The sequence below is a fragment of the Alosa sapidissima genome, chromosome 2, assembly GCF_018492685.1.
Source record: "Alosa sapidissima isolate fAloSap1 chromosome 2, fAloSap1.pri, whole genome shotgun sequence".
In the NCBI taxonomy this organism is placed as follows: domain Eukaryota; kingdom Metazoa; phylum Chordata; class Actinopteri; order Clupeiformes; family Clupeidae; genus Alosa; species Alosa sapidissima.
Window position 1 is genome coordinate 38,738,740 of NC_055958.1, and position 25,390 is coordinate 38,764,129.

Consider the following 25,390-nt stretch of genomic DNA (forward strand, 5'->3'; position numbering starts at 1 on the left):
GATGAAGATGGACGGATTAATCCTGCGGACAGAGAGTCGTTGATGTAGTCCTCCATGGACTTTCTTTCAGGAGCAGACAACGAATAAAGACGGCCCTTTGGAGGGGCTGTTCCAGGGAGGAGGTCGATGGCACAGTCGTACGGTCGGTGAGGGGGCAGAGATGTGGCTCTTGCTTTGTTAAACACTTCTCTGAGACCATGGTAGCATTCTGGGACATTGGAGAGGTCAGGAGCGGAGTTAGTGGGTACTGGCCGAGGGGGTAGTGCGGCAGCAAGCAGGCAGGTTCGGTGGCAGTCCTCTCCCCACTCCCTGATCACCCCGGTCACCCAGTCGAGCTGAGGGTTGTGCCGGCGGAGCCATGGGTAACCCAGGATGAGAGGTTGGCCTGGAGAGGGGAGCAGGTGAAACTGGATAGTTTCCAGACAGACCCATCGAGACCGGGGCCGTGACATGAGTGACCGATCCGAGTAAGTGTCCATCCAGTGCCCGGGCAGGAATAGGAGGTGTCAAACGGTGGTTCTCCAGTCCCAGTTGGCGTGCCAGCTTGATGTCCATTATGTTGGCTTCGGCGCCAGAATCCACCAGAGCAGTCAGGGTGTGAGTTGAGTCAGAGAGGCGGAGGTGAACTTGCAGCAGGGGTTTGCGGTCGGAGGACTGGATGGTCATTGAGCTCAACCGGACTCCCCCTATGCCCGGTGAGCTTCGGCCTTTAAAAGGGCAGGTTACCACACGATGTCCATCACCTCCACAATAGAGGCAGAGGTTTGAGGTGAAGCGGCGCTGGCGCTCTGCAGGAGTGAGAGAGGCTCGCCCAATCTCCATGGGCTCAGACTGGTCAAGCTGACTTGGGTGAGTGGCAGTAGATGACAGGAGCCCAGTCGGATCTCTCCGAATGCCGGTAGTTGGTGGACCTTGGCGCCCCCTCTCACGACGACGGGTCTGTATCCTTCTGTCGATCCGGACAGTCAGTGCGATGGCTTCATCAAGAGTGGAAGGCAGTTCATGGGAGACCAACTCGTCCTTGATATAGTCGGCCAAGCTATGGAAGAACACGTCCACCAACGATGGTGTGTTCCAAGAACTTCGTCTTGCCAGGGTTCGGAAGTCGATGGAATGGTCTGCGACTGTACGTCTGCCTTGCCGAATACTGAACAGTTCACGAGACGCCTCTGCGGTTGGTGAATCCAGGTCAAACACCGTCAGCATCTCCTCAGCAAACAGGTCGAAGGTTGCACATGCGGGGGTTTGACGTTCGAACTCCGCTGTTCCCCAGAGTCGAGCTCGGCCCGTCAGGTGAGTGATGGCATACCCAACTTTAGCCCCTTCCGTGGCGAAGGTCCTTGGCTGCAAGGAGAACTGAAGTCGGCAGCTAGTCAGGAATGGCCGGACCTGGGTTGAATCGCCGTTGAACCGCTCGGGGTTTCCAATCTTGGGTTCCGGAGCAGCGGCTGCAATGACCGGGGCAGGTAACTCGGGGGCAGGGCTGGTGGGCAGACTGCCTGGAACTGGGCCGGTGGGCGGAGTGGCTGGGGTAAGGTTGGTGAGGAGTTGGATGAACATGGCGAGTTGTTGTTGCTGCTGCTGGAACTGCTGCTGGTGCTGTTGGTGGCCGACCTGAAGCAGGGAGGTGATGTCGCCGCTCATGCGGGCTAGCCCTCTCTCAGTGTGTTCCAGGCGTTGCATGGCGGTGGGTTGCTCAGGTTCGTCGGTTTCCATGTTGGGGGAAGTGTGTGCTGAGTCCATGATGGTCAGATCGTACTGTCACGGTTCAGACAGACGACCAGAGGACCACAATTGCGTCACACCAGAAAGTTTATTAAACTTAAGGGAAAAGGGAAGTAGGGAGTGAGTGAAGGCTCCAGGGGTTACCAGGAATAACAGGGATACAGGGGTTCCGTCCAATGTGCTGTGACTGTCCCCCCCAGTGGCAGCGATGCGTCCTATGACGCCGGTGGTGGGTGGTCCGGAAGTCCTGGGGGGGGGGGGAACACAGACACAACAGGGCAGATGAAACGAGGCAGAAGTACAGTTCAAGGGAAATCCAAATTCGTAGTAGCAAGGCAGAAGGCTGGTCAGAGTTACCGGGATCGAAGAGTAGTCAGGAGTCGTTACGGCAGAAAGCAGGTCTGGTTTTCTGGGGCAGAAGAGTATCCAAGATTCAGGCAGGTCCGGGGTCACAAAACAAGAGTGAGCCAGAAGCGCGAGCAAACAGGTTCCGGGTGTGAGCTTTGCAGACGATCTGACAAAGGAGAGCTGAAAGACAGGGCTTTAAATACTGGGAGAGGTTAGTGGGTAATGCAGCACAGCTGGCAGAGTAATTAGAGCAGAGCAGAGCAGGGACAGGTGGAGCTAGTTAGGCTGAGTAGAGAGAGTGGTGAGCAGAGTGGAAGATAATGGAAACCAATTAAGGTGGTAACCCGGTGGAGTGAGAGGGCTCATGACACTCCTCAGGTTGTAATTTTAGGCTATTCTCTTTTGACAACTCAACTGTTTCCACAACTTTGTTTTCTGGAGATTTTAATCATTTTACATCTCTGAATGACAATATATCTTGTTTTATACTTTGAGAATCCCCACATTTTTTTGTTTAGATCAGAAAACCGCATCGGAAATCAGTTTCCGTCCTTTAATAGAGCATTGTTCAATTTCCAATAACCTCATAGTGATGGAAAATCTGAGGGGTCTGTTTATCCGGACAAATAGCAGACTGGGGAAACGTAAGACATGATCAATCCACGATTTGAGCGTTACGTTTTTTATTTGACATAGTGATGTCCAAACCTCCTGCACATATCTGTACATACAGTACTGTGCATATCCGTCTATATGGTTTTCTTATAATCATTTCTTATAATATATTCTGTAAATAAGCTGCAAACATCTATAGTATTCTTACTACTATTATAAAGTTACTGCTACTTCATTGCACATATCTGTAGCCTACATGTTGTTCATACATTGTTCATATGCTATATAGGCCTGCTGCTAATACGCTGCACATATTTACCTTCTGGGTTTACCTTCTGTAAACCAGCTATTCTTTTCAATTTCTTGTCCTGTCCGTCTATAATTTATATATCACATTGCACTTTCCTGCTTTTTTTACACTTCTGGTTAGACGCAAACTGCATTTCGCTAACTTTGTACTTGTACTCTGCATAATGCCAATAAAGTTGAATCTAATCTAAGACCCAGCAATTCAAGTTGAATCTAATCTAAGACCTATACGTAAGTCAAGCATCACACTGGCAAATTTGCAGTGCATGTATTCGAGTCCTACCGCACTCTTTGTGTTGCACCCTGTGCATGTAAAATGTGCTATATAAATAAATACTTACTTACTTACTTAACGGAGCGCACAAACTTTCTTTTCAAAATGGCGGACATAGCATTTTTCTCATTTTTATAGCGACGCAAGGGGTGATTGATGACATTTTTGGGGGTGTGTTAGTTTTTCACAGTGTTTCATTGGTTGATAACAGTTCAGGGGGGAGTGTTTTTAAGACATAAAAAGCATCGGGTAGGTGTGTACCGAGTAACTAACTTTCAAGACAGTCAAACCAATAACTTGTCAAGAGTTTCTGGACCTGCATTTACAAGGATGGCCGAATCGCATACACCAAGAGTATCCGTTTCCAAGAAAAGAGTTACGCTCACGTCGGTTAGCAACAGGCTAATGGATCCTGAAATAACTTTTGCACCAAAAAGAGGAAAGCAGGAAACATTCGTAAACTTTTTTCATAAACCGAGCAATGCTCTGGAATACCAATGGATGTTGAGTGATGGTCGCATAGGAGGCTATGTTTTTGACAAAGAAGAATGCAGTGTGAAGCTATATGTTTTGGCTTCACCGTATTTGGTGTTTTCAGAGGGGATGCTACACATCTCATTTTGTGCTGCCGATTGGATAATGTTTAGGGATATTTGGAGTGATCTTGAACTACCTGTTTCGGATAGCACCTTCACAGCATCATGGAATAGTTCGGTCTATACCAAATGTTACCATATTTATGCTAATTGTCTTGAAATAGAACCACAGGGGTTCATTCACCTGTGTAGTGATGACTACAGAATAGCAACATATGCTGAAGCAATATTTACTGCAGAAAATGATGTAGAGAAATTCGTACAAGGTCCTAAAGTGAGGTATCTATGGAAAGACATGCTTGTTTTAAGTAATGTTTTCAAAAAGGTTGATAGATTGTTCAAATGTAGTGTTTGCTTGGATAGATACCAAAGGATCAAGAGGCGTCTTTTCCCGATGCGTTGCCTTGATCTAGCCAACAATTGTGAATCGTCAGCTTTGGAATCAACGCCCCTCGTTTACGAAGCTTAAACAGTGAGCATGCAAAGGGTCACTTCAGTCTCAGTGATAACTTGAAACTTGAAATGGCTGAAGAGTATGTTTGACTTAACGAAATGACAGACATACAAGAAGAAGAAAATGCTGAAACACCAATGATTGTCTCGTCAACAAATACCTGTGAATCCTCTGAAGCTACCGGATTTGGTTGTCACTACCTTACAACATCCTAAAGGCGTGTGTGTGCAGCATTCTACAGCATATCATCGCTGAGAAGTTATGTGAAAATTGTTTCGGCGGTGAAGTCCGGATGCCTACTACTAGCAGAAGCACATAGGGGATCTAAAAAACAGAGACTTTTTAAGCCAGAATTGTTACAAGTCATCACGAGTGTTTTCCAGACGTAAGGAATTCATGCAAACCCTCAAAATTCCTGGGGTGCTGTAGAGGCCCTTGTGTATGAAACATTACAATCAAGGAAAACATTGCTGAAGCTCTGGATTAAAGCTCTGGACTGTTGGTGTGAAAAATACTTTTTTCAAAAGATCATTGTGTTAGAAACAGGCAATCAAAAGATTCTGACTTTTCAAGATTCTGTTATAGCCTACCATAGAATTTGCAGTGCTTAATGCCCTTAAAAACAAATGATGCTTGCTAGGTCATTGTCTGAAGACTGCTCTAACCTATTGTATGTAGAGTAGGGGCCTCCATTAAGAAACCATATCACGTAACAGTATGTGAAATTTGAAAAAACATGTCATAGACAACATATAATAGCTGTATGTACATATACTGTAGATGTTTGTATCATTAATTTGTATGAAAATGTGTTTTTTGTATTTATAGATAGCTTTTAAACTAGTTTGATACTTTACCATTGTAAATGTGTTTGTGTGGGTGACAATAAATGTTATCAAAATCAATATTTGGTGAAAAGGTTATCATGACGGACCCTCTAAATGCGGTTTACTATACACCATCCAGTGAGGGGTCTTTCGACGATAAAACAAGATTAAAAGAAGCTGTATTTAAAGATACAGGTGTACGTTTGTCTGACAAAGATGTCACCGACTGGTTATCTGTCGAGGATTCTTATACACTTCACAAAAATATGCATGCTAATTACAAGATAATTGTTTTGAAACAGTTTCAAGCAGACTTGGTGGATATGCCTATATACTCAGTATATAGTAGTAGAAAGTAGAATGATAACTTTAAATATACGTTCACACACATAGACATTTTTAGCAAATATACCTGGGTATGTATGAAAAAAATAATTGTATAAATAGTTGACCTCAGAAATTGCATGCAAACGGACCGTGGGGCAAAATTCTTCAACAAACATATTTTTTGTATTAAAAGAGACTATTACTTTAATAACTCAACAGCACTGAAGAAACATATTGTAAGCTTATTCATTTAAAACAAATAAAAACTCCCTCTGACGGTGGTGACTTTAGAACTGACTGTGGGCACTAATCACAGTGGCCTCATTACAACATACAATTCCAAAACTTATACCACTCAAGTCAATAGCTTCTTGCTTAACAACTTTGTTATTTTTTGGACCAATGGTTAAATAATCCTGAGCACTGAGATAAACATTTTTCAAGGAATATAAGGTACAATTAAGCAATACCATTATTAAAAGTACCCATCATCAAATATTAAATCATCATAGTAAAAAATAAAGTCATTACCAGTAGGAATTATGCATCACTGACATCATCTTAAACCGTCATCTAGTGCCCCTACTCATGCTAATTCATAATAATACATTGTATTGTTCTGAAAACTGGATTGTAAACTGTATTTATGACGTGAAGAACAGATAACAAATAACAATTGTGAGCACTGTGGCAAACATTCAATAAGAAACATATTGGTTCAATTAGCAATAGGCTATCATTAAATGGTATTCAAATGCTATTGTTCAAATGCTAATTGACTATTGTGATAGATGTTAAGGAAAGGATGTTTTGTGTGTTTTATCTATCTTTTCCCATGTAAATGTTAATTTTTTTGTGGAAGCCAGCTTTCACAAACATTAGCTATCATTTTCCTAACTAGCAGTGTTAGCTCATAGATATGAGCATAGACTAACATGGTAAGCCAAACATATGCGCTAATTCAAAAAGGATGGTAACGTTATAACATTAGTGTTGGTGAAAGAAGCCTGGTATGTGGATGCATGCAGTAAGCATGATCAGGGCTGTACGTTAACTTTTTTGCAAGTAACACCGGTGCTACAGAGGTTAAAAGTTTTGTAGCACCAGCCATAAATTCTGTTTCATCGGAATAAAATCAATTCAAAATCATCAATTGTGGTTGGGATCTAGGGCTACTGCAACTGGATTGATAAAAGGTCATGTAGTTGTAAACATCTCACCCGGCTACATTGTGTTTGAGAAGAGCAAAATCTATCAGTATGGTATGATATGCCATGCTATTTTGTTGTTGAATTTATAAAAAACAAAAAAATAATCCCTGTCAGTTCCATGCAGTTCAACTTTTCAACGGGTATCAGAAAGAGAGGTCATGCTACTCCGTCTTCAGTGTCCCGCTGGCGAGACGGTTATCCCCCCTCCCCCAACATTCTAAACCAATTGTATGCACCATATTGCTATGTAGCATGGTAATGGTATACACCATTTGAAAGCTTGGATCCATAGAAATGGAATCGTCATGCTGTTTTATCCAATATTCGATGTGCATATGTATAGTCCATCTTATACACTCAAAATGAGACTTTTGTGTAATTGTTCCATATTTTGCGTAGTCATTCTATATCAGAAACCCTGACATACAATCCAAATAGTCTACAAGAAACTTCAGAGTGTTATCTTTCATTTGATACCAAGATTATGCTTCTACACAAAAGGGGTTCATAGACAGTAAGCATTTGATTGTCAGTATGCATTTTGGATAACCAATAGTCCTATGGGGAGTTTCCATAGGGCATTTTACGAAACGCATGAGCATATCTTGGCAAATAATGGTACCCACATTTTCATTCTATATTGATCTACTGTTGCACACAGCTCCACAATACCTGGTGCTAGGGCTCAGTTGTGTTTCTAAGTCGTATCAAGTGACCTAGAGGGTTAAAATGTGGTCAGTTCAGAGATGCTTGTAATCCGACAGAAAACAAAATCTATATTCTAGCCTTTGTAACTCTGTGTCAGTACAGTTATTCTGATTGTTTCCAAAGAAACTACAGTGCCTCTGTCTAACTACAGTGTCCAAAGAGGTCAAGCATTGGATAGGCCCAACTAGGTGGCCTCTGAAGCAGGCGCTGTGCAATTTCAGAGAAAAAATTTGAAATTGGTATTGAGAATGAAGCGGTTCATTTTTCTTATACGCATTGTAAGTCAGTTCATATATTTTTGAGTAAGTAGATGTGCTGAAGATTTTGTTCCACTAAGATTAAATTCACGTTTAGTTCATATTTCTAAGTTTTTAGATTAGAGTATGTTCAACTTTATTGCCATTGCACGGGTGAAATATTATTTTTCATCTAACCAGCGGTGCAAATGAGAACTGACATGTCAAACATTTGCCAATATTTTTGAGACGGTAAAAAGCTGATTTACACTAGTTATTGCTTTCATGTGGCTGTTGAAATTTACTGTATATCACTGTCAGTTAATACACCTAGATTTCTAACAGTATACTTTGCTTTCAACCCTTTTGTGTCAAAGAGTGTGGCAACCCAAAGTCTTTCCTCCATTTTACCAAATATTATTACTTCCGTCTTGTCTTTGTTCAGCTGAAGAAAATTTTGAGACATCCATTTGTTCATTTGCTCAATACACTGACAGAGATTCTAGGGAACCATAGTCATTTGGCGACAGAGCTGTACCGTTTTTTTCAAGTGTTTTGTAGTCTATCAAGCTGAACTCTGTTCTCTATCAAGTTAAGTTTCCCTCTATTTGTAGCTGGAAATTCCTGATGTTGAAGTAGTAATTGAGCAGATATATTGACTGATTTTGTCAATTTTACCTTTGAAAAAGATGACTAGTTGAGAGAAGTTCAGGCATTTATTTTGAGGGGGGATTTGTTAACTTCTTGACAGTTGAAAATAGAAAATAGTGTTATTTTAACTTCTACTGATGATGTTAGAAAAGAAAGTCTATCTTCCTTTGCATACGTCAGAGTTATACTGTATGTGCGGAGCATCTCTTTATGGATCTCAATGCGGATCTGAAGTTTGTATTTACGCCATTTTCTTTCGGTCTTCCTACACTCTCTTTTTAGGAGTTTAACCGCTGGATTTTGCCTCCATGGTGCTTTGTTTGTCCTTAACTTTCCTGAATTGTAATGGAGCAATGTCATCCATAATGGTTGCCATTTTTGTGTTAAAGTCATCCAATTAGTCTTCTACCGTCTGAAAGTAGACTTGACGTCTGTGAAAGTGCTTGCTCAAAGAGAGCACTTGTGTTTTCATTTATGATTCTCCTTTTTTTGTCATCATAGAAATGTTATTGGGAACATAGACATTATAAAAGAACACAGAAATGATCGGGTAAGGTCAGGTCTTTAACAGTTGTAGAGACATTGAGACCCTTTGTGATAACAAAGTCGAGGATATGGCTAAGAGAGTGTGTTGGCCCCCTGTACATTAATTCCTTGGCATAATTGTTTTCAGGATTATCCACATGTAAGTTTAGATCCTCTGATATAATCTGATAAGACTGACTGATAAGACAGTCAAACTCTATGCAAATGACTGACAGCATATCACCTAGCTCTTCAAGAAAGACTTTAGCTGAATGTTTTGAAGACATGTAAATTGTCAATAATAAAATCTGAGGAGAAGACTTGCAGTAATGTGTGCACACACAGGTATTCAAATGATGTAAAGTCACCGATGATGACTACCCAGTTGGAAGGATTGGAGTGTGTTTTCTGATTTATTTATTTATTGGTGATGGTATGAACATATTGTATGTTTTTACAGGCTTGCTCATGTTTCCCAAGGCTTGTGCATTGTTTTCTGAGATACTACTCTAAAATGTTGCTAAATGACTCATTACATCATACTTAAAGAAACACATTGTTCACCTAAATTCTATGGTCTATGGCTATGAATCCAAACATGAAAATAAGATAATAGATAATAGCTTCTGCAAAGTTACTGCAATGACTTTGAAAAGTAATTTTGTAAAACCTTAAGTGACAAGCACAAGATGCAATAGTGCTGGGAGCTTTTCTCTGTAACATTCTCTATGCATTTGTAATGGTGACGGTAAGCAGAGTGTGTATTTTCATCACTCATTCACATGAACTTGAAAGCATGCAAGGTTTTTTGTGTGAAATGTTACTAAGTCAAATATTGCTGTAATATAGATAAAATAAAAGTGTTATTAGTGTTGACCACCTATCATGCAAGTTCATTTTTTTTTCTTCTGCATATACACAATGTGGCTAATATTGTAAATCAAAGTGTTTTATTATTTACTCTTACATAAAGAGCATGTTTTGCATAAGTATATTGATATGAATGCAAAATACTTTGATGTTTTGATATGAATGTGTTTTTAATATGAAGATGATTTAATGTTATCATTTATTGTACCTGCATTCATGCGTAGTATTGTGTATAATGTCACTGAAAGTGATTTTTCTCCCATATAATGATATAAATTTACTTATAGGAAAATATAAAATGAGGAGGTTGCACCAGTACATTGCTGAACAGCCAATACCTTGGTCTATAATGATGTACCTTCAGATTTTATAATTTCACAAACTTTTTATTTTCCAAATTAAAACCTGTTTTATACAAATTCCCAAGAATCAGTGAACTGTATTAGGGACCCTCACAGTCTGACCTCTGCATGATGGACCACAGAGATGAGTGTGGGGGGCACTCTAGGATGGCAAAAGTTATTTCAGGATCCATTAGCCTGTTGCTAACCGACGTGAGCGTAACTCTTTTCTTGGAAACGGATACTCTTGGTGTATGCGATTCGGCCATCCTTGTAAATACAGGTCCAGAAACTCTTGACAAGTTATTGGTTTGACTGTCTTGAAAGTTAGTTACTCGGTACACACCTACCCGATGCTTTTTATGTCTTTATGTTACAACACTCCCCCCTGAACTGTTATCAACCAATGAAACACTGTGAAAAACTAACACACCCCCAAAAATGTCATCAATCACCCCTTGCGTCGCTATAAAAATGAGAAAAATGCTATGTCCGCCATTTTGAAAAGAAAGTTTGTGCGCTCCGTTAAGTAAGTAAGTAAGTATTTATTTATATAGCACATTTTACATGCACAGGGTGCAACACAAAGAGTGCGGTAGGACTCGAATACATGCACTGCAAATTTGCCAGTGTGATGCTTGACTTACGTATAGGTCTTAGATTAGATTCAACTTGAATTGCTGGGTCTTAGATTAGATTCAACTTTATTGGCATTATGCAGAGTACAAGTACAAAGTTAGCGAAATGCAGTTTGCGTCTAACCAGAAGTGTAACAAAAGCAGGAAAGTGCAATGTGATATATAAATTATAGACGGACAGGACAAGAAATTGAAAAGAATAGCTGGTTTACAGAAGGTAAACCCAGAAGGTAAATACGTGCAGCGTATTAGCAGCAGGCCTATATAGCATATGAACAATGTATGAACAACATGTAGGCTACAGATATGTGCAATGAAGTAGCAGTAACTTTATAATAGTAGTAAGAATACTATAGATGTTTGCAGCTTATTTACAGAATATATTATAAGAAATGATTATAAGAAAACCATATAGACGGATATGCACAGTACTGTATGTACAGAGGAGGAGGTTTGGACATCACTATGTCAAATAAAAAACGTAACGCTCAAATCGTGGAATCGTTGGACAGACCCCTCAGATTTTCCATCACTATGAGGTTATTGGAAATTGAACAATGCTCTATTAAAGGACGGAAACTGATTTCCGATGCGGTTTACTGATCTAAACAAAAAAATGTGGGGATTCTCAAAGTATAAAACAAGATATATTGTCATTCAGAGATGTAAAATGATTAAAATCTCCAGAAAACAAAGTTGTGGAAACAGTTGAGTTGTCAAAAGAGAATAGCCTAAAATTACAACCTGAGGAGATTTATTTGACTAAAGGGGGCTTCGTAAGATCGTGGAGCAAATTTTTAGAGAACGGTGTGAGCAGAACTGTTGTTACAGTTTTTTTTCCTTCCATTGCTTAAGCAGAATTTTGAAATTTCAAATTCAATTTTTTTTTTTCGAAAAACACAATTAACACATAGCCGCCACAGCCAAATAACAGAATCCCTCAGATCTTTTACAAAATGAAACACTTGTTTTAAAATGAAACTCTATTTTGTTGTCAAATCACAAACACACCAAATGATCCGATTACACTTGAATCATGTACACACAGTAATGTACACTGTAAAATCTGATGTGTTAACTATACAACTACACTTTAAACAATTTGGAAACCGATTGCCTGGAAAAGACAAGTAAAGGAACTTATCTAGATGAAGTTATACTAAGTAAGTAAGTCAAGTCAAGTAAGTATTACTCAGTGCACATAAACATTTAAAAAAAAAAACATCTGAATCTGACAAAGTGAATCTGTCAATTTGATTGTGAATTCTGTTCAGAAATGAACGCATGCAAGAATGCTTACAGAGCAATGATGAATGAATGGAATGCCCACCATTCCATGAAGAAAGTGTAACGTTATGGAAATGAGCCTTATTAGGCTTATTATTGCTTAAAGGATTGAACGAGAGAGTTTATTATTTTATACAGTTTATTATCACAAGTAGGAATGGATAAAATGTTGAAGGTCGCCAAATAATACTGTCCGGAACAGCAAGGCCTCACTATCACACGGAAACACAGAGCATCAGACGCCTCAATCTCTAAACTGAAGAGTACACGTGAAACCTCACCAAATTCACACTAGAGGCTAGCTTTAGGCAAGTGCCAGACCATTCAAAAACAACCAGTCCCTTCAAAACAAGATAGAATGCTACGTTTAGTGGAATTCCGTGTTAATTTTGGGGCTATAATGAGGGTTCGGTGCTATGTATAAAGAATGTGTGAGGCAGAAGACAATGACACAAGGAATCAGTGACACAAGGAATGTAACAACGCAGTCTTTTATTGACAACTGACATCCAATCTCAATATTAACTGTTGAATATAAAATGTTTGCTTTAGTTGAGGCTGATATGTCTATAGTAGGCCTATATACTCAAATACAATCTGGCTTTATGAAAAATCAGAAAAATTGATTATTAAAGATAGATTATGCAGATGCAGGCCTTAATATGCCTATAAACCCTATAGGGTATTTTACACAATCTAACATACATTTCTCATGCAACCCCTTAAGGCTAACTCCAACATCACCTTCTGCACAAACTAAAAATATGTATTAAAAGCCTGAGTTTCATACATGCAGGGTGCACACTCTGTAATGTTTATGGTAAATCTTGTCATTATTTGAATGAAAACAGTTTAGCATTACATTCTATGTCAATGCAAAATTGTGGAAGTTAATGTGCTATATAAGTTGTATTAACAACTGGAATAATTACTTAATAATCTTTAAGTAAGCAAGCAAGTTAGTTTGAAGCTCAAGTTAGTTTGAATGACTACATGTTGTTGAATGTGTGTGTGTCTGTAGCCTATACATGTACATATGGATGTGTGTGTGTGTGTTTGTGAGTGTGTGAGTAACAACAACTTTCGTATGAACTTACAACTCAGAATATTATACAATATACAGTACAACAAACTTTACCAAGTTAATTTACTTACTTTTTCTAAGGCAACAGGTTTTCACAGTTTTTTAAGTAAAGTGAACTAATCACAATTTACACTGTAGCCTTTTCCTCATCCTCACCCACTTGACGAGAGAGTGTAATGAAAGACGGCGGAGCTTCATTCTTCAGGCAACAAAAACACCTGATAGACAACGTTCTCATCAGTTGTAGGTACAGAGCACCACACCGCAGAGATACTCTCTTCTCCCTCCGTTTTACCTTTCAAACAGTTACCGATGATTCCTTGACACGTTTTCCAATCGTAAGATCTCAAAATGATGGTGTTGTCCGGAGGAGACCCCTCGATCTGTTCCGTCACAGTAGACTATAGGTCTACAGACTCAGTTTCCCCAATTGAAAATGAAAGTCGTAGCCTAAAATGATATTACACCATCTCTCTTTTCCTCCTAACTCGTTGGGAGGAGGATCTTGATATCTGGAGGTAAAAATGGGCTTCGGTTTTTTCCTTGCCGGAGCGTTCGCCAAGCCTTCGTCAGGTTTAGAAATCCTGTTTTGAGGAGTGACTGCTTCGCTAGACGGCCCCGCAACAGCATTCATATCAATAGTGAGCGCCTCTTCCTCACTGCCGCTAGCACTGCTGCCAGCTTCTCTCAGCCATGTTTGCTCTTTCTCTCTAGCTCTTTCTCTCTAGCTCTTTTATCCTCTCTGTGTTTACGAGCCTCTGCGCTTGATGGCCTAGCGTGTCTTAATGCTTAAAGAATACCTACGTTTGCAACATAGGCTACATGTATGTAATCCTACACCATAGCTGCCAACTCTCACGTATTGGCCGTGAGACACACGCATTTGATTAGTTTCACACACTCACACGCCACACCCACGATTTCTCACGCTGAAGTGTCAACCCGGTCGGTCAGATGCCTGAAAAATGAGTTTAGCCTATAGATCTACCTGTTGAGCCACGGTTATGCTTTCAGAGACGGTGAGAGGGTTCAAGAGCACCCCCTGTCTGTGGAATTTTCTAAATTTTCTCTCATTTGCGATGCTACTTCAAAAGCCATCCCAGGCGCATTCCCCCGGCTTCAGGTAGGCCTATGCTTTGAGTATTTTTCACGCTGAAGTGTCAACGTGGTAGGTCAAATACCTGGCAGATGAGGTTCAACTAAACTAAACCTATACATGATATCACACATCATGTGAACGAGCGGAATCTAAGCTTTCCAATGATATTAGCGCCAAGTTGCTGTGATAAATGGTTCGCGAGAAAATTATCCGACGTGCAATTGAACCGACGTGCAATTTAGGCTAATCATATTTGCATTTTGCACACAGTGCACACCCATTACTCTCGGTTGTAATATCTCACTAACCCTTCACACAACATGTGGCAAACCTAATATCACAATAAACAGCAAACCGTACCGAATACGAGGATATAAAGCATGCCTCTGTTTTTGAAATTGCAACACATTTCTACATAGCCTCATTGGGGCGAAATTATAATGTATTCTAATGTAAACTATTTGTCAGTAGGCCTACATACATTTTTGTAAATTGCTCAGTAGATTATCCCACTAACATGGTTCTTATATTGTCAGGTTCCAGCCAATCCCACTTACACAGATAAATGAATATATTTATATTGCCATGCTTTCTAGTGACATTAATGCAAAAATATAAAGAAAATCAAATAAGGAGACACAAATATTGATATAAAGCCTGACATAAGCCATATGCAAACATTCACATCATGCAGATATGGGTACATCCTGAAAAAGGAATAGCCTGTAGGCTATGACCATTACAATGACCAATATATTATCTTAAATGAACTAGATGAAAAACACAGGTGACCACTTCTGCATAATTTCATGGAGTGCTGAACATTTCTGAACTGTGAAATGGACCATATGTTTTTGTGGTTGTGAACTTATTGCAATATCACCATAACTATTCCACCTGTGTATGTATAGTTTTAATTCTGAAGTGCAAAATAGCTTAGGCTACAGCACAAATATTTCCATAAAAATAAGCCTGTAATAAGTCTGACCTCTGAATTGTGAAAAATAAAAGTGCACCAGATTGATGCATTTAAAAGTAAAAATATACAAACATTTCTTAAATTCTTACAAAACACCCACCCACTTTTTAAAATTGTTAGTTTGGACCCCCCCACTATTGCCGTGCGAAATACCAGTGCTGTTTGTACGCCAAATAAATAATAACCTATAGGTTTATGTAAAACTCCCCATTAACAGCATCACGTCACTAACCACAGCTAGACTGCACAATGGTAGGCCTTCAAAAGCATGACATTTTCGCTTTAGTTTGATATTTAATTTACTTTATCCGCTTTCATGCGTTCATTGAACGTCCGCAGTGCTGTAATGGAAACCTCATTGCGTAGCCAAGTAGCCTATATATTGAGTTATTTTTAAATTATGCATGATTTACTTTTTATTAATTTCGTAGGCTGGCTTTATTTTGTTATGTAGAAGTATCTAAATAACCTGGTAAAATGTACCAGAATTCAGGAAATTGCATCTAGTCCAAAAAAAAAACAATCTAGTCCAAAAAAAAAACATTTCAGTGGGGGGTATGGGAGGACCCCCATACCCCCCACTGAAATGTCCCACCCGCTTTCAGAATGCCTCCATCGCCCATGGTCCTAGCATTAGGCTAGATCCCTTTGATACCAATGTTAATTTAACTCTGGGACCCTGGTCCCTACACCTGAGAACCAATGTACTTTTTTTTTACTGTACGGTATAATGCTGAACGAGCCAAACAAAAATTTCCGCAGCAAAATTTTGGTTGGCCCCACCAAATCTCACTCCAAGGTTTTTTGAAAAGTTGGCAGCCCTGCTACACTACCCCTATTGTGCTTGAACTTTTCAATCGCATGCCATAAGGCTTAAAAGAGAATTTTAAAAAGGTTGCCCGGGCCCGATTGCATCTGCTCCTTTTATCCTCTGTTTTTACGACCCTCGTCCTTGATGGCGCAGCGTGTCTTAATGCTTAAGGAATGTCTGTGTTTGCAACATAGGCTACATGTATGTAATCCTACACTACCCTCTATTGTGCTTGAACTTTCAATCGCAGGCCATAAGGCTTAAAGGTGAATTTTAAAAAGGTTACCCAGTGCCTGTTTGCGTCTGCTCAGCCATTTTCACACAATGGCTAGCCTAGGTTTCACCTCTTATGCGCGCTGATGCTGCAGAGAAGGAGAATTTTAAAAAGGTTGCCCGGGGCCTGATTGCATCTGCTCCTTTTATCCTCTCTGTGTTTGCGAACCTCGTGCTTGATGACGTAGCGTGACTTGATGGTTAAGGAATGCCCCTACGTTTGCAACATACATGTGCATGTGCAAGTTCAACCCCTACCCCCTGCTGTGCCTGTACACTCAGCCTCTAACCCGGCCCACAGGCATTTTTGATTCCTCCCCATTTGTTTGATCACGCCCCTAAACCTTCCCGCTTTTTCAGTCATTTTCAGTCAAACCGTCGGAGGGAGAAGACGTGCGACTAAGAGCTCCAGACTTCAGGCTCTCTCTCTCGCGCGCGCGCGCGCGCGGAGCCCCATCCCCGGGACTCTGCCTGCCTGCCTGCCTGCCTGCCTACCTCTGCCCGCTACTAGGCCCAGGGAATCACAGGGAATCCTAAGGAATCCCAAGCTCCCTGAGTTCAGAGCCCTCGCAAGCCACGCACGCCGCACAGGCCCCCGACAACAAAAATTAACTGTTCAACACGGTGCCCTCTCACACTCAGGTTGTGCTTTACAGACTTTTATTTTAATTTATTTTTATTTTTCAATAATACATTTAAAAAAAACAAAAAAACATTACTTCTTTTATACATTTAAAAAAACAAAGTCTAAACTTTTTACGGTTTCAAGGTACAAAGCAAAGTTACACCGATGTTGCTGAAAGTTCCAGAAAAACAAGAACGGTCCCCGCCCCTTTGTATGATGTCATAAGACACGCCTGCAGAAAGTAAGACCTCCCCATCATGACGTCATAATCCTACCTCGCCTTTTATTATGTATTATTGAAAAATAAAAAGAAATTAAAATAAAAGTCTGTAAAGCACAACCTGAGTGTGAGAGGGCACGTGATCTACCTCCTACCTCACGTGATCAAGAATGATCTGGAAGGTAACGCCCCCCTGAATCAGCGCATTTTTAATTTGACCTCTGACCTTAATGAGGGGGCCCCCCATCCATCATCTTGACAGAAGGTGGATGTTATATCTCTCTCACTTGCCACACTGCATACAATGGTAATCTCTTTGAATATCAGTTGAAAGCTGCACAACACTATGCTGTTTACTGTTTGATGTCTCTGAATAATGTTGTGAAGAATAGTCCTTGACAGTGTTGCGCGGTCTGCCCGAAATTAAGCGGTCGCCCGCGGATGACACGTTATGAGTCGTAAACAAAATATTTTAATGATATTCGGGTCATTTGCGGGCGGGTCAGTTAAAATTAATTAAATATATATTTTCTACAAATAGGCCTACTTAAAATATCACAAGAAGGCTAGCTAGCATCAATACAGTAAAGTCAACAGTAAAGAAGCTGAAGACGCGAGTTAAAATAATAAAGACACCCCTTCAGGAAAAGCGATATAGGCTATGGGAAATATTGGGAAAAGTTCTTAAAGAAGATGACAGTAGTACAAGTTTCTTGTACTATGGTATATGGTCTATGTAGGCCTACTTCTTGAAGCCATTTAAGTATGACAGCCAAAACGGGCAGCCTACAGGAATAAATGTTATGGCACAGACTACACAGCCATATCTACCGGTAGGTTCGCGCATGCATAAAAGTTACCTTAGTTCGTTGTGTTTGTGACTTTAAACAGTGGATGTGCTTTAGTAAAGCTTTGTGCTTCATTCAGCATTATAAACCAGATCTTACGCTAACGTTTTGACCAGCAATGTATCTCTTGCCTACCTTGCCTCACCATTTCTGTTTTCGAAAGAAAGATGTATGTCCATGGCCTTCAAATCTTATCCTAGTGTTCTAATCCTCGGTGGTTGCATGCGTGCCTGCGCAAACATATGTCCTGCATGCCTACTGCGTGTAGTTCTACTGCATAAAGTTTCGCAAATAAATTAGTTTGTTTTACAGAAATGGCCTACTGTCACACTGTATGCAGGCTATAACCAAAAGCACACATTTTGTAAATAAGCGGGTCGGATCGCGGGTCGGGTATAATTTTGTCCTAATTAATATTCGCGGTCCGAGTTGCGGTCGGGTTGATTAAAATATCGGGCGACCGCGGGCCGCTTGTGACCAAACCCGCGCAACACTGGTCCTTGAGTGTGATAGACACTTGCACTGGGTGTATTGGAGTCTTGTGTCTTGCTACTGTTGTATTAATCATTAACAGACATCTGACTTCCCAGACTGACAACAGTACAATTATTTATGCCTTCTTCCAAATGCCTGCAAATTAACTATTTTTTAAGCGTAATTAGCCTTCAATATGTAATGGGACATTTGAACAAGTCAAGGATTAAACAGTGTAAACACTCACCTGCTTGTGTGTGTTATAGTGCCATCTATATGCAGTTTCATTTTTGACTGAGTATGTTCCACCCATTGTTCTTGGACTGAAGGAGAGGAAGTCTAATGACAAAACATAATACAATTCAGGGAGTAATTTGTATATTAATTAATAATAGAAAAGTGTATGCCGACTAAATTAAACATGAATATACAGTGTTGCCAAAAGTTTTAACATAAGTTTTCTTAAACAGGGTTATGCTTAGAGACCAGTAGTATCTTATGTTATGCTTTAAGATAAACTATGCTTTGTTCCCACCATGAATGTTAGGTATTGAGCATGCACACAGTATCAGTGGTTCAATAAATACTTTTTAAATATTGTGGCACAACATTTTCAGCATGTTTCATTCTAAGATTTATCTTGAAGTCTTAAATATCAAAGTTATCTTCCTTTAACATTGATGTTGCAGTACTTTATCTGATGCCTACTCTCAGCACATGTCACCTGTATAACAAAATCATGTTGAAATTCCATGTATATGAATGAATATTTCAAGTGGGCCTAAGCCTAATCAATCAATTTCATTGGAATTACTTGATCAAATTGGGTTGTCACAGCATGAATTCATTTTGAATGAAAGAGGGTGTCATAATGATCCTGAACTTCCAATTTTGTGCAGGTTTGACCATGTTAGGTCACAGATACCTGCGATTACAACACCTCATTTTTACTTTTTTGTTTTTAACTAGGTGGTGCTATCCATGAAATGAGTGGTTATGGAATGGGTTGACATTGCCCCTTAAGATCAACATACAAATATGGTCCTCCTAAACCCTACGGTTCTCGAGATATTCACAGAATACTGTGTCTGCCCTACCCTCCTTTCAGGGGGTCCAGTCCAGCGGGGGGGCTACAGATCAAAATGAAAAACAATGATTCCATGCTATCCATGTGGGGCTACATGCCCACCAAGTTTCGTGTACCCCGGTCTTTTAGTGTCCCGGGAATCCTGGACGGAAAATTGGCCATCCATGACGGAAAATTGGCCACGCTGCTTGGCGGTCATAATAACTATTCCCCACAAGGTTGATCATTATAACACTGTTAAAATAACTATTCCCCACAAGGTTGATCATTATAACACTGTTAAAATAACTATTCCAATAGTTACCTGGGATTGGAACCAGAACAAAACGGCATTTTCTGTATTTTGTGGCTATACTGTACTGCTCATTATAACATTGAGCCAAAAAATATAGAGACGACAGTGTGTTTGTGTGTGTGTGTGTTTGTGTGTGTGTGTGTGTGTGTTGATATTGTGTCTTTGTGTGTTTTTAAATAGAAGTATACTCACAAGTGTAGTTTCTTGAGTTTAAACTGAAGCACTGGGTCCTTGGAGGCGCTGGTGCTGTACTGTGCTGTGCTGTGCCATGCCCTAGTCATGCCCAGAACTCCAACAAGACAGTGAATCACACGGGACATTTATGCATTTCCGCCGGGGTTTTCCAGGTAAAAAAAAGACCAATCAGTGACCTGTGTGGGAATAGGAGCTGCGCATGGACGAGTGACTCAGAGAGCCTCCAGCCACTGGAGATCCTTAGACACGTCTGTGTTTAGATTTACACCCCAGATTCCTTACCCACCCATGTGACTTCTCAGCAGTCACTGCAGTTCAGGAAACCGACAACACTCCGGTTACAGGTCCGAAGTGCTAACCAGTAGGCCACGGCTGCCCCTAAATAAATGAATAAATGCTTATTGCTACCCCCTAAATCCGGATGTTGAGGGGATTGGAGATCCTCCATGCTTGGCAATAGACCCTTTCAACAATAAAAACATGCGTGGCAATACAATGGCACAGTGAAGTTGGGACAGATAGGACTGCTGTTTTCTTAACCTTGGTTGTGAAAAGGTTATCCTCTGGAATTAAGTGGAATAATAATGTCTTTATAATGAGTTTTTATATATAGAATATATATTTCCCCTTGGGGATCAATAAAGTATCTATCTATCTATATACAATATATAATATAATAATGAGGTTTTTGTTTGTTCATATCACAATGATACAGTGATACACAGTATACAATTTTGCTTGTGTCATATTCATGAGATTTTGGCCTCTCTAATGATGGTCCCATGGGAGCATGTTAACAACAATATCAATAAATAATAATGTTTTCAAATCCTACAATTTGACTCTTTAGCGCTGTGATACAGCATACTTTAGTGCTGTGATACAGCAATCAGATATCATGAGGCCTACTTTAGAGTCACATGAGAATAATAATGAGGCTTTTTTCAATTTCATTTGACATGTCTGAATATCCACCACTAGATGGCACAACAGACATGAGATTGGGAGAAATGAGAGGTGTTGAAGGGTCTGGCATGTGTGTTGGGGGGGATTAATGGGGTGTTTGGGAGAGGAGGTGTACCTGTGTGTGTTTTGTTTTTGGGGGAGAGGAGGGATGATGAAATGGTGTGTGTGTGTATGGGGGTTAAGTGTGCGTGTGTGTGTGTGGGGGGGGGGGGGGGGGGGGGGGTACCTGTTTGTGTGAGTGAAGGGGTTGTTGCTGTGTTTGTGTGTGTGTGGGGTGTGCGGGGTTGGGGGCGTTAAAAAGGTGTGTGTGTGTGTGTGTGTGTGTGTGTGTGTCCGGGGGGGGGGGGGAGTACCTATGTGTACATATCCATAAACATCCATAGGTGGGGCTAGACAATGAAACCAGAAAAGAGTCAATGTACCTTTTTAACAGTGTTTTCCCACAGTTTTCAACAGTTTTTTTTTTTCAAAATCTGACAGTAGTGGTACGGCTTGGGTCAGTCATGATGGTTTCCGCCCTTAGACTGTTGCTTTTGTTCACACGTCTGCATATGCCATTATCTACAAAAGCCTTTCTTTTGCTCAGGCCCCTGTGGCTACTGAGCTCCATGTCACTAAGAGTAGCATTGTGTTGCCCAGGGATTTCACATCCTCTTCAAACATTACCTTGCCTATCTGACCCGTACAGTTGGTGAGATGGATGGTGATCAGATATGGTGTTGCTGACCGGGGACTTATTTCACTTCCACCTTGAACTTTCCCACGTCTCTTTGCATCACTCGAACCACAGAGTGACCTTGATTGGTTCAAGGGCAACTGTTTGGTTTTGGTCCTGCCAATGCAGTAATCAGTCCTCCCATGTCTCTGTGTGATTGGTGGATCAATGCAGTAATCGGTCCTCCCATGTCTCTCTGTGATTGGTGGACCTTTGCAGACAAAGACACACCTACAGATGCATATCTGATTGTAGCCTCGAACAGATACATCTAAGCATCTGTATACAGGAGCGCAAGCACAAACTTTACTCTGGAACAATTCTAGTGAAAAAGTGTGTGAAAACAGCACATGTGCAAAACCATTTGAGCAGAGTAGGTCCACGCTGAGCATTCAAGACGTGAAGAGATATTATATGTTTGACTTACAGAAAACATTAGCATGGCAACTGAGTCCAAGAATAAAGGTAAGTCTATTATGGAATGGAATGTGTGTGTGTGTGTGTGTGCGTGTGTGTGCATGTGTGTGTATGTGTGTGTGTGCACATGCGTGTGTGTGTATGTGCATGCTTGTGTATGTGTGTGTGTGTGTGTGTGCATTCATGTGTGTCAAATTGTAATCCTATGTACACTTAAACATATTTGAGTATTTGTATTAGTGGGCTTGATGTTAGCACTACCAGTCCATATATGTGCATGCATATGTAACCAGATTGGTCTGAAGTAGCGTTGGTTCATTTGTGTGTACACAAGGGTGCTCATGCCTTTGAATGGCTGTGTGTGTCTGAACTGTGTATCTGTGAAAAACATTAAGGCGGGGATCACATTAGCCAGCGGCAAGCGGCAGGTTTCCTACTGTATTGTTCTCTATGGTTCGGCAGTGGAACGGTGGCAATGCTGGCATGAAGCTGAGCGTTCAACTTGGTTCAACTTTCAAAGCGCAACGCGTGCGTATTCAATTGACAAACCGTTTGTGTTATGGTCTGAGCGTTGCATTACGTTTGCCGCTGCCGCTGGCTAATGTGATCCTCGCCAAATGCTACTATACATTTGGTTTCCCTCAGAGATGGAACTGGCCACAGTCACTAATAAGGAGTTCTCAACTGGTGATGACATCACACTGCGCTGTCACCTCTCTCCTGAAACCAGTGCTGTTTCCATGGAGATCAGGTGGTTTAGGGGGACAGACTGTATCTACCTGTATAAGAACGGCCACGTTACAGTGAGTGAGGACTATGAGGGCAGAGTGAGTCTGAACACTCAGAGACTGCAGAGAGGAGACGTGTCTCTCAGACTGAGGGAGAGCAGAGAGTCCGATACTGGACGATATCAGTGTCAGGTGATCAGTGGAGAACACGTGGTGGGGACGCGAATAGGACTGCGCTATGATGGTGAGTGCTTTTCATTCATCTCTGGTCATTTATCTTGTGCCAAAAGACTAATTGTCATCCATGTGAATGAGAAAATCTCCCAAAAGACCTCTTTTCCAGAATTCCTGTGTGTGTGTGTGTGTGTGTGTGTGTGTGTGTGTGTTTGTAAGTGTAACAGAGCAAACAGTTCTACAATTAAACATGAATAGTATACTTCTGTCCTACACACAACTTACATTAACTGAGGCATTTAAATGCAGCACCAACACAATTCTGTTTAGTCCAACAAATTGTGTGCTGCATTGCAGTTGAATAAGCACGGTTTAATCACGCACACAATAATGCACACAGTAGTCTATAGGCATACATAGGGTGCTGGTATCATAGTGTACAGTACAGTAGCTGATAAGGAGCTGGGTTAGGATGTACTAGCATAAAAAGTTGTGGGTTCAATTCCCGGTATCCATCATTGTGCACCTGAGCGCTTAACCCGAAGAGGACATTGGCCCTTGTAATGTAGTTGAGGAAAAAAAGCATCTGCTTGCTAAATGAATACATATAAATATAATGTAATACCAGTGAATCACAGCCTACTCTGTTACATTTGGTCTGACATGTTTAGACTACTTCATTTGGCTACTTATTTAGATTTAGCCTATTTCTTCATACAAAGATAAAGTGAGCCTGTGCATCACTGTGTGTGAGTGTGTGTGTGTGTGTATGTGTATGTGCGCTGTGTGTGAGTGTGTGTGTGTGCGCGTGTGTGTGTGTATGTGTGTGTGCGCGCGTGTGTGTGTGTATGTGTGTGTATGTGTGTGCGTGTGCGTGTGTGTGTGTGTGTGTGTGTGTGTGCGTGTGTGTATGTGTATGTGTGTGCATGTCTGTGTGTGTGTGTGTGTGCGCGTGCGTGCATGTGTGTGTACCGTATGTGTACTTAATGAGTTAATAAGGGACATTGTAATGCTCTTGGTCTTCTTATTAGATGAATGACTTTACATGACCTTTCTCTCCCTATTCACCTGTTAAGGAGGAAGAGGGGTTATCTATAGTGGTAAGTACCAGAGACATAACACACCACTGCACACTTGACCTTTTAGTCATCTACTTTCAAAGTACCATTTTTAATGCCATTTTCTGAAATTTATGAAACAATGTGTGGATATATCTTGTGATCGGGAGAAAGTTGTCATCATGAAGAAAAATAGTGTGTATATTAGTACTGTGATAAACCACAGCTAGGAAACTTCTGCTTGGGGACTTAAAGGTGCTCTAAGTGATGGCACACGTGTTTTAGTCTAAAACATTTTATGTCACTTACTGCAAACATCACCTAACCAACCGCTAGCTGTCTGTGTCCTGAATACACTGTAAAAAACGCGATCTCTGTGGACAGCCCAGGCTCCAAGAACGGCAAAAACAACCTGGGCAAACCTAGCCCATAAAAACATAACAAACTGTTCCAGCAAATCATAGACGAGATGCACGTTTAGGAGAGTTTCAATTGCACGGGAGCAGCACAGGAGGGAGGGGGAGGAAGTAGCAAGCTAGCTAGTTTTGTTTGAAAGTCAACAGAAGTGATGTTGCCCAGCATCGCTTAGAACACCTTTAATGTCTCATTTTTTCAGAAGAGAATGCTCGCAAAGGATGCTGGGTACTAAAACCTAGCACTGATTAATTTGATGTGTGGAGAGACAGAGAACTAAATGCATTTGTCTGGAGTTAAAACAAATTTGCATAACTGTGTATGTATGTGTGTGTGTGTGTGTGTGTGGGTGTGTGTGTGTGTGTGTGAGTGATGTGTTCATTTGTTTCTCTGTTAATAGCACTATACCTGTTGAAAATGGAGGACTCTGAGAGAGCTCTTGGTAAGTACTACAGAAGAATGTGCAGAACTAAGGTACTCACTCTTTGTACTGCAATGCAGACAGGCTTAAATAAAGACTCATACCATCACAAACAATACAGTGACTGAAAGACTAGACTCTGTAAGGTATATGAGTAAGACAAACAATCTGATAGGTGTATCATTGAACATGAAGATACACCAGCTGCTTAAAAGTGATACTGTGGTAAAAATAGAGTATTAATCCACAAAGAGGCAAAAAGTATCCCACAGTAGCCATTTAACAGCTAAAGTGTTGTCTAATTACTGGAAATTTCCCCACAATACCTTTTCTGTTTGCACTTAACAATGAGGGCACAAAGTGCAAGCAACATGATAGCTTATTAATGGCGTATAAAGGCTTCACAACCTAATTAATAACCAAATTATCATCATGGATAGACACTTCATTAGGATACCCTCACCATCACCCGTGACAGAAATATTTGACGACAGATCAAACATCCAAATCAAAGTGCTGAGAGCGAATGTACTGATAACTCTGCCTTTTTTAGTTACTCAAAGTG

General features: G+C 40.7%; 2 protein-coding genes across 2 annotated transcripts in view; one reads left to right on the top strand and one right to left on the bottom strand.

The window, feature by feature from the left end:
- LOC121697442 (trichohyalin-like) overlaps window positions 1-20,220 on the bottom strand; it is a gene marked incomplete at its 3' end in the record, with an annotated part of 29,323 nt that extends 9,103 nt beyond the window's left edge. Inside the window, exons 1-2 of the mRNA XM_042078974.1 lie at window positions 19,930-20,220; window positions 18,603-18,694 (exon numbers count right to left, since the gene is read on the bottom strand). Coding sequence (XP_041934908.1) covers window positions 18,603-18,668 — 66 coding nt within the window. The remainder of the gene's footprint in view (window positions 1-18,602; window positions 18,695-19,929) is intronic.
- The window catches only part of LOC121690582 (GTPase IMAP family member 7-like), a 69,621-nt gene that overhangs the window by 30,218 nt on the left and 14,013 nt on the right, over window positions 1-25,390 (top strand). The gene's annotated exons all lie outside the window — the stretch shown is intronic.